The following is a 9,203-nucleotide window of genomic DNA, read 5'->3' as shown; positions in this document are numbered from 1 at the left end:
CCGCCACTCATTAATAATACATTCTTGGTGTGTAGGTGTGTGTGTGTGTGTGTGTGTGGTTGTGTGTGTGTGTGTGGTTGTGTGTGTGTGTGTGTGTGTGTGTGTGTGTGTGGTGAACAGGTGTTTAGCTTGGGGGCGGGCTCTGGGAGCATTCTCAGGCTTAAATTGCTGATTGGTTATTGCTGTCCCAGGTGGATTGTGGGTAATGATGTTGCAGGACGACCCTGAAGGGTGTGTTAATGAGCGCTTGGCTTTGATTCAGCGTGTTAATATTTAATCACACACACACACACACACACACACACACACACTGCTGCTCGGTCTCCATCACTGATTCGTAACAGAAACTCCTGGTGACTCCTCGTTCCCCCGCTCATGCTTCACATCCGGTGGATGTCGTTGTCATGGCAACCTGTATTGTTTAATGAGGTGAGCTCCAAGAACCAAAAGCGGTCCTGGATCTGGAACGATGGGATCCAGTTGGTCCAGAATCCAGGGGGCTGTGACATCACAGCGCCGCAGGCAGAGAGTGGGACAAAGAAAGGACAAGAGAAGAAAAACATTTGATCGTTAGATTTTCTGTTCTGGTCAAACTTTGACTTTTTTTTAGATGAATTACTTTCTTTAAAAGTTTTTCCAGGTCACCTGTGAGCAGGTAGACAGTTCTGTTTGGGACTAACGTCTCACCTGTCCTGCAGGTGTTGGTGCGTCCTGATAGGTCTGGCCATCTGTACGGCAGCCTGTTGGTGGACGGGGGCGGAGCCATCTGTGCCGACCTCCTATTGGACGAGAGCCAGCATCACGTTTATGTTTTAACCGACGACCGGGTGAGAGACGCGCGTCAGTCCCGCTGTCCCTCTCCTGTCCCCGTTCCCCTGTCTGTCCAGTCAGGACATCTGCTTCCTGTCTTTGTCTAGGTGTCCAAGGTTCCCGTGTCGTCCTGCGAGAGACAGACAGACTGTCTGTCCTGTCTGTCCATCAGAGACCCGTACTGCGGTTGGTGTGTCCTGGAGGGACGGTAAACCTCTCTCACCTGTCCATCACCTGTACTGTCCTTCAGGGTCCTTTGCGGTCCTCTATCTCCATCTGATGGACATCAGGGGAACTGCAGACATGTGTCCTTTGTCTCTGCGGTGTCCAGGTGTTCCCGTAAACATGAGTGTGAGCGCCACCTGCTGGACAACCATTGGCTGTGGAGTTTTGAACAGACCAATCAGTGTGTCACGGTGCAGAGCCTGCAGCCAGCCAATCAGAGCAGAGATGAGCAGACCCAGGTGAGATGGACCGACTGGGAGCTGATTGAGCCGGATTCTGGTTCTGGTTCTTCACCTCGTCCTCTCTTTGTGTCCTAGGTAACCATGTCAGTCGTCCAGCTGCCTGTCCTCCAGGGGGCGGAGTCTCTGTCCTGCGTCTTCGGGAGCCTGCCACCCCAGCCGGCTGTTGTCATGGGAACAGAACTCACCTGCCAGTCACCTGCGCCGGAGCTCCTCCCCCCCATGCCGCCCGGAAGTGGTGAGCGAAGGTCGCCTGCAGAGAGTTCCCGATGCTCCGACCTGCTGCTGAATGACCTCTGACCCCACAGATCACATGGTCCTGCCCGTGTCTCTGATGTTTGGTCACGTGACCGTCGCCATGGGAAACATGACCTTCTACGACTGCGGAGCCGTCAGCCGACTGAACCAGAGTTCCCAGTAAGAGTCCAGTAGCTGCCACAGCAGGAGAGGAAGATGATATGATGAAAATGATGATGGTGATGGTGATGATGGTGATGGTGATGATGAAGATGATGATGATGATGATGAAGGTGGTGGTGATGATGATGATGATGATGAAGGTGGTGATGAAGATGATGGTGATGATGAAGGTGTCTCTGTATCTCAGGTGTCTTTCCTGCGTCGGCTCCTTCTGGACCTGTAACTGGTGTCCTCTGGATCAGATCTGCACCCACAACCACAGCTGCCCCAGGAAGCTGGTCCTCAGCCACAACGTGAGACACCTGTCCGTCCACCTGTCTGTCCTCCTGTCCGTCCTCCTATCTGTCCACCTGACTGTCCTCGTCTCTCTCCAGGACCCTCCTGGTCCCGCTTCCTGTCCTCTGGTCTCGTCTCTGAGAGGTTCTTCTTTAGTGCCCATGGGCCTCAGCACCACTATAGTTCTGGAGGGGCGGAACCTGGACGTCTACCAGGTGAGTCCGTTTAAAACCTTCAGGTCCAAACTGATCAGAACCCGCTCAGCCCCACAGCAGATCCGGTCTCTAAGGTCTGGTTCAGGTTCTGTAGGAACTGTCAGGTCCAATCTCCATGGAAACCAGGACACTGATGTGATTGTCTGGTGGTTGATTAACGGAGCGTTGGCTTGTCAGTTGGCTTGCAGATGTTCCTCAGGTGTGTCTCAGGTGTCTGAAGTTTCTTTTTGTCCTGCCCGTCCAGGACGAAGCTCAGTACGTTTGTGTTGTTGAAGTTGAAGACGTGCAGCTGGACCTGACGGCTGCTGTGAGGAAAACTGAGGACAACACACACATCTTCACCTGCAGCCCCCACCAGGTAACACACACACACACCTGCAGAGCCTTCCCTCAGTTCAGGTTCCTGAAGCTGCAGTTTGTCCTCAGTTTCAGTATCGCCTCAGCCAGCTGCAGTATTCTGCTGCCATCTACCTGCGCAGAGGACAGAGACGCATTGATGCATCACCTGGACTCAGACGTAAGGAACTCACCTGTTGACCCAGTAGAACCAGAACAGATTTTTACAGGTTTTCAGTCATGATCCCTTTCAGATTATTGGACCTTTAGGTTCTGGTTCCGTCAGTATCGGACCTGACGGATGTTGGTCATTTTCTCTTCAGTCCACCTGTATGACTGCTCAGCCGGCCAATCAGATTGCTCGCAGTGCCGGGCGGTGCCTGAGGAGTACAGCTGTGTGTGGTGTCTTGGAAGCCCCGCCCCCAGATGTGTTTACAGCCAATCATGCTCCGGCTTACCCGCAGACACCTGTCCGACGCCTCAGATCACACAGGTGAGTCCTCCCACCGGGCGTGGGTCCGCAGAAGTCTTGTTGCCATGGAAACGTGTCACCGGTCTGTCTGCAGGTGCATCCTGTGACTGGACCCGTGGAGGGTGGAATCCTGGTAACAATCACAGGATCCAACCTGGGCACCAGGTACCAGGACGTGGTGGGCGGAGTCAAGGTGGCAGACGTCCCATGTGTGGCTCAGCCTGAAGGATACCAGATCTCCACCAGGTAGACTCACCTGACTGGTCCTCAGTTAACACCTGGCTGCTCACTGCTCCACCTGTCTTTACCTGCCTGCTCACCTGTGTTAGGGTCGTGTGTGAGCTGCAGAGCAGTGGGAATTACCGGGTCGGGAATGTCCAGGTTACCGTGGGAACCACTCCACCTGGCCAATCAACCCAGATGTTCACCTATCAGGTGAGACGGCAGGCCTGCTGAGGTTCTGTTCAGCCGGTTCTGACCTCAGGCCCGCGGACCAAAGTTCTGCTGTTTTGGTCTCTCCCCAGAACCCTAAGCTGACCAGCCTGGTTCCAGATAAAGGCCCGGTTTCTGGAGGAACCAAGGTGACCATCAAAGGCCAACAGCTGCTGACCGGGCAAACCTCGGACCTGACCGCCTTCCTGGACCGGCAACCCTGCTTCATGTGAGTTCTGACCCGGTTCTGCTGGCACTGATGGTACTTCCTGGTTCAGTTTGACACGTCTCTGTTTTTCTGTGTCCTCCCAGTTTGAATGAGGTGACTGATTCCCAGTTTGTGTGCAAGACCAGTTCTAGTAATTGGACCGGACCAGTTCCGGTTTGGGTCTTCTTTGGTAAAGCTAATCGGACCGGTCCTGAGCTTACCTTTCGTTACCTGGACGACCCCGTCATCACCAAAGCTACACCTGCAGAGAGTTTCTACGCGTAAGGACCAATTACTGAGCTTTGTTTGTACAATGTATTACTGTACACTCAAAATAATACACAGCAAAGTGACGGAGTATTATGCTACTGCAAACTGCTATTTTTTATAAAATGCATAACTTTCAAATTGACAGATTGTTGCTCAATGACTGTGTTCATTTTTGACTGGTAATTGTGTACCATCTTCCATTTAGCAGAGAGGGGAGCTAATATATTAAACATTACATTTATTGTCATTTTTCACTCAGATACAATATGCTAACAGATTTTACAGTCTGTAGTCCTTAAGCATAAATTAGCAGATTTAACTGCAGTAAATCTGACTTTATGTGACATATAAGCATCAACACAAAATATGGATGAACCAACCTGAAATACAGCAGCAGTTAGCTGCTAAGCTAGCATGCTAGCACCGGAATGCTAGTACAGTACAATCAGTAAATTTGTAAATTGTAAATTGAAATTTTATTTCGAACATGATACAAATATAAAAAGTAATATAGTACACAATAAGAAAAGTGAATAGAAAAGAAAAGAAAAAAAAATACAGATATCTGTTTCAGTTAACATATCATGCTCAAAATGGGGTAGGAAGAAGTAAAAACTTATTAACTCCTACCCCCTAAACAGGGGGTCACTTCTCTCAGTCTCAATGTTCTGGGTAAGCTCTCATATACAAACTATCTTAGATAAAACCGAATAAAACATTAATGAATAAACATTAATGTTTTGTAACACTATGATGTTGCAATAAATAAATCATTATTTACCATGGTAGATTTGTTATTTCACTCTCAAAAACATCGCTTACATTAAACGGTTTGATGCAGTAACGTTACATGAGAAAAGAAAACTTTATGGGAATTATATCCATGCTGGTGGACTTTAGCAACCCGTAATTAAGTAAAAATAAGATTGAAAGTCTTTACTGCTTCGTGTGTCTGTGCCAACTGGTAAAGCAGGGCAAAAGATGCACCCAACCGTCATAGAAAGCATCGCCACCCTGTGGTGCAACTCGGTAAAACACCTCAGTTCAATAAACCGTCACCACCTTTTAGTTCTGTTAGATTATCAATGAAACAAAACAATGCGATCATATCTTGGTGCGTCACATCTCATTTTATCAATTAAAGTAATTCTGGATTTGTGTTAATGCGTATTAACGACATAATTTTGAAACTTAAAATACTAAAAATGTCTAATTGATCAAAGCTTTCTGTGCCGTTAAATGCCTGGGATCTATGGTCTTAGTTACAGTTTTGCTTCCTAATAAGGAGTTGATTTCCTGTTCTCAGGGGAGGGCGTGTCATCAAGGTGACGGGCAGGAACCTGGACGTGGTGCAGGAGCCGGTGATATCTGTGTGGGTGGAGCCTCTGGAGGTGCAGAGAGTGAAACGGAGAAGGCGATTGGCTCTCCTGACCGCCAGGCAGCACTTGGTCTTTAACGGCACCATGACGACAGTGAGATGAACCAACCAATCAGGGAGGTGCACCCTACCTACATGTTTTCACCTGCTCTCCTGTCTGTGTCTCAGGTGTCTGAGCGCTGCTCTGTCCTGTCGTCCTCTGAGATCACATGTCCGACCCCCGCGGTGCCCCCAGAGGTCAGAGTGAAGGGGGTGTGGTTTCAGCTGGACAACGTCCGGGTCCACTACGACAGCATCGAGGTGCCGTCAACTGGCCTGCTCCTCACCGCCGCATCAGACCCTGCTCAGTCTGATGATGTCTCCGTCTGTCTCCGTCTGTCTCTGTCCATCAGGGTAAGAGCTTCACCTATTACCAGAACCCCCAGTTCTTTCCTCTGAACCGAGATGCTCCGGACGCTCCGTACCGCTTCAAACCCGGCGGAGTGATCGCTGTAGAGGTACAGTGACTCTCATTGGCTGGTCCAGCGGATGCAGCATGCGGTCTGATGTGTTGGCGTCCCTCAGGGTCTGGACCTGACCAGAGCCATGTCCAAGGATGAAGTCCGGGCTCGGCTTGGAGATCAAGACTGTGAGGTGAAGACTCTGGACCGAACCCACCTGTACTGCGAACCCCCGGAGAATCAGCCTCTGAGCGTGGACGGCAGCAGCGAGCTGCCCATGCTGAAGGTAACCTGAACCGAGAGAAACACTAAGAACATCCCTGGTCCAGCAGCTTGAAGAACCTCCTTCAGCATGTGCTGGTCTCCTCTGCCCAGACTGGATCAGTCCAGCAGGATCGTTCATGTTGTTAGTCTACCTGTCTGTCTCTCAGGTGTTCATGGGGAAACTGCAGGCGGACCTGGGTCTGGTCCAGTACGACAGTGACTCGTTGCTATCTCCCATCCCGCTGGTGGCTCAGATCAGTCTGGGTGCTGGAGCTGCTGTCATCATCTTGTCGGTGCTGATCGTCATCCTCATGTACAGGTACAACCCGCTGCTGCCGTGTCCCAGATTTCTCCAGAGCCGGTTGATTGGATCCGCTGACCGGCGTTCTGCTTTGTTCTCTACAGAAGGAAGAGTAAACAGGCTCTCCGAGATTATAAGAAGGTTCTGCTGCAGTTGGAAACTCTTGAGATCAACGTGGGAGATCAGTGTCGTAAGGAGTTCACGGGTGAGCAGTGATGGGCACCGCTAACTCAAAAGTTAGCTTGACTATTGCTAAAGTGCTATTCATAATATCAGCTCGGCTAAACCGCAATATCAATGTTATGCTATTTAATGGGAGCTAATGCAAAAGCACAAACGTGTGCATCGTTAATTCAAAGGTTTGTTATGCCAACTTAAAAGCAATAACAATAACCAATAAGCAATAGCCAACATGGTATTTAGCAAAAGTTAATGCTAAAGAGCTTAACTGAACCACGTTAATGTGGGTTATTGCTAACTGAAAAGGCAGCTGCGCTAACTCTAAAGCACTAATAATAAACATTAGTCCCACTAAATCTCGATACCAACATGGTATTTTGCGTAAGCTAACTCAGTTAATTGCGGTAGCATTCTAACACTAGCAATTAATATTAATAGTGCTAAAACTCAATGCGAACATGGTATTTAGCTAAAGTTAAAGTGCTAAATTCAACGATGTTGATACCCATCATCAGTGCTGGGAACCATTAATTAAAAAGTTAGCTGCAGTAGCCTTAAAGCACTTATAAACATTAGTTCTGCTAACGTTAAAGCGCTAAATTCAACAATATTGAAATCCACAGCGTCAATTACGCAATGTGTGTTACAGGATAGAGCGCCCTCATCAGGGTCAGGTCTGTCATTACACACCTACCTGCATGGGTTGCGTTTCAGGAAGCGACTCTTTGGAAACATTCACTCAGTTTCAGTTTTAATGTTGAGTTTTGCTAACTCTGATTTAGCCTAACTGAGCACGTCAGTCAGAAAGGAAGCAAGAGATCAAGAGACTTTAAACTGTTTAATGTGCAGTGATGCATTGTGGGTACAGACTAATCATCATTTACTACGCTACCTTATGAATGGACTAAAGATGGGCTAAACATTTTCAAAGTTAGCAAAGATGCTAAAGTGCTAAGCTAACAGTTAGTGCTGCTGTTAGCAGATTAGCAGAAGTGTGTCCTCTATGGCTACCAGGTTGTGGTCTGCTGACATTCTGAGCATCCCACTGATCGACCTGTTGTTCTTCCCGTCCTGCAGACCTGATGACAGAAATGATGGACCTCAGCAGCGACGTGGGAGGACCGGGTCTTCCTCTGCTCGACTACAAGACCTACGCAGAGAGGATCTTCTTCCCCGGCCAGCAGACGGCGCTGCTGAGCCGGCAGTTGGACCTGCCGGAGTCCAGGAGGCCGACGGTGGAACAGGGCCTCCAGCAGCTCAACAACCTGCTCAACAACAGACTCTTCCTCACCAGGGTGGGTCCTGCTCAGGTGAGGCGGGTCCACGTGAGTGGGCCGCTGGTGCTGACGCTGTGGTTCTGTTCGGCAGTTCATCCACACGCTGGAGGCCCAGCAGGGCTTCTCCCAGCGGGACCGCGGCTACGTGGCCAGTCTGCTCACCATCGCATTGCACGACAAGCTGGAGTACTTCACTGAGGTCATGAAGACGCTGCTCCAGGACCTGGTGCAGCAGTACGTCGCCAAGAACCCCAAACTAATGCTGCGCCGGTAAGGAAAACAAACGCACCTCAGATGCTGCTGAACCAGAACCAGAACACCCGGACTGCTGAGGGTCCAACCAGAACCTGGACTGACCTCTGGCTCCTCTCTCTTTCAGGACGGAGACGGTTGTTGAGAAGATGTTGACCAACTGGATGTCCATCTGCCTCTATTCTTTCCTGAAGGTAGCGGTTTCTGTCCATACCTGTCTCTCCTCACCTGCCCTTCCCCCTGTCTCACCCTCACCTGTCTGTCTGACAGGAAGTGGCCGGGGAGCCGCTCTACATGCTCTACCGGGCCATAAAGTACCAGGTGGACAAGGGCCCGGTGGACGCTGTGACGGGGAAGGCCAAGCGGACGCTCAACGACAGCCATCTGCTGCGAGAGGACATCGATTACTCTGCCATGGTAACCATAGCAACAGGACTACCTCCCGCGCTCAAACCTGGTTTGGCCTGACCTGTCTGTCTCACCTGTTCCTCAGACTCTGAACGTCCTGGTGAAGAACGGAGTCGAGGTTCAGCCGTGTCCCATTAAAGTTCTTGACACCGACACTATCACCCAGGTAGGGACACGTTGGACAGGCCCCTGGTCACCTGTCACTCTGCTGCTCAACGGCCAGTGTGCTTCTGTGTCCAGGTGAAAGATAAGATCCTGGATCAGGTCTACAGAGGAGCTCCGTTCTCTCAGAGACCAGCAGCTGACAGTCTGGACATGGGTACGCACTAGTCGTCCTCACCTGTTTCACCTCTCCTCAGTCTGACAGGCAGCCGGTTCTCACTTGTGTACGTTTGTCTGCAGAGTGGCGTTCAGGTCAGGCAGGTCACCTGACTCTGTCAGACGATGATGTCACAGCAGTAGTTCATGGTCGCTGGAAAAGGCTCAACACGCTGCAGCATTACAAGGTGCGAACCGACCCATCACAGCGAGTCTCCACCTTCCTGTCTCACTGCTGCTCATTTTTACGTCACATTCTCCGTTCCTCAGGTTCCAGATGGTGCCACAGTCGCACTGATCCCTCGATTTCTCAGTTCAGGGGTCAACCAGGTGTTTCAAACCGGAGAAAGTAAGAACCAACACACCTCAGCCACCAGAATCACACAGGAAATCTGTTGACAACCCGAAGCCTTGACCACAACCCAGACTGTTGACCACAACCCAGACTGTTGACCACAACCCAAGCCGTTGACCACAACCCA

General features: G+C 50.3%; 1 protein-coding gene across 3 annotated transcripts in view; it reads left to right on the top strand.

Annotated features, from left to right (window-relative positions):
* The window catches only part of plxnb3 (plexin B3), a 39,490-nt gene extending 30,293 nt beyond the window's left edge, over positions 1 to 9,197 (top strand). For all 3 annotated transcript variants that reach the window (XM_016665982.1, XM_016665981.1, XM_016665983.1), the window contains 28 exons: positions 699 to 827; positions 918 to 1,018; positions 1,142 to 1,274; positions 1,353 to 1,512; positions 1,583 to 1,691; positions 1,882 to 1,987; positions 2,069 to 2,185; positions 2,430 to 2,543; positions 2,612 to 2,702; positions 2,845 to 3,014; positions 3,088 to 3,239; positions 3,323 to 3,428; positions 3,518 to 3,654; positions 3,738 to 3,914; positions 5,210 to 5,375; positions 5,450 to 5,581; positions 5,674 to 5,778; positions 5,846 to 6,007; positions 6,153 to 6,304; positions 6,391 to 6,491; positions 7,544 to 7,761; positions 7,835 to 8,013; positions 8,123 to 8,189; positions 8,266 to 8,412; positions 8,489 to 8,569; positions 8,644 to 8,722; positions 8,806 to 8,909; positions 8,992 to 9,197. In XM_016665982.1, coding sequence (XP_016521468.1) covers positions 699 to 827; positions 918 to 1,018; positions 1,142 to 1,274; positions 1,353 to 1,512; positions 1,583 to 1,691; positions 1,882 to 1,987; positions 2,069 to 2,185; positions 2,430 to 2,543; positions 2,612 to 2,702; positions 2,845 to 3,014; positions 3,088 to 3,239; positions 3,323 to 3,428; positions 3,518 to 3,654; positions 3,738 to 3,914; positions 5,210 to 5,375; positions 5,450 to 5,581; positions 5,674 to 5,778; positions 5,846 to 6,007; positions 6,153 to 6,304; positions 6,391 to 6,491; positions 7,544 to 7,761; positions 7,835 to 8,013; positions 8,123 to 8,189; positions 8,266 to 8,412; positions 8,489 to 8,569; positions 8,644 to 8,722; positions 8,806 to 8,909; positions 8,992 to 9,120 — 3,624 coding nt within the window. In that variant the 3' untranslated portion in view covers positions 9,121 to 9,197. The remainder of the gene's footprint in view (positions 1 to 698; positions 828 to 917; positions 1,019 to 1,141; positions 1,275 to 1,352; positions 1,513 to 1,582; positions 1,692 to 1,881; positions 1,988 to 2,068; positions 2,186 to 2,429; positions 2,544 to 2,611; positions 2,703 to 2,844; positions 3,015 to 3,087; positions 3,240 to 3,322; positions 3,429 to 3,517; positions 3,655 to 3,737; positions 3,915 to 5,209; positions 5,376 to 5,449; positions 5,582 to 5,673; positions 5,779 to 5,845; positions 6,008 to 6,152; positions 6,305 to 6,390; positions 6,492 to 7,543; positions 7,762 to 7,834; positions 8,014 to 8,122; positions 8,190 to 8,265; positions 8,413 to 8,488; positions 8,570 to 8,643; positions 8,723 to 8,805; positions 8,910 to 8,991) is intronic.
* The last annotated feature ends 6 nt before the right edge of the window (positions 9,198 to 9,203 follow it).

This window comes from Poecilia formosa, unplaced genomic scaffold (genome assembly GCF_000485575.1).
Source record: "Poecilia formosa unplaced genomic scaffold, Poecilia_formosa-5.1.2 Scaffold642, whole genome shotgun sequence".
NCBI classification, from domain to species: Eukaryota; Metazoa; Chordata; class Actinopteri; order Cyprinodontiformes; family Poeciliidae; genus Poecilia; species Poecilia formosa.
The sequence above is the reverse complement of the archived record's forward strand: the minus strand, read 5'-3'. Positions and strand labels throughout refer to the sequence as shown.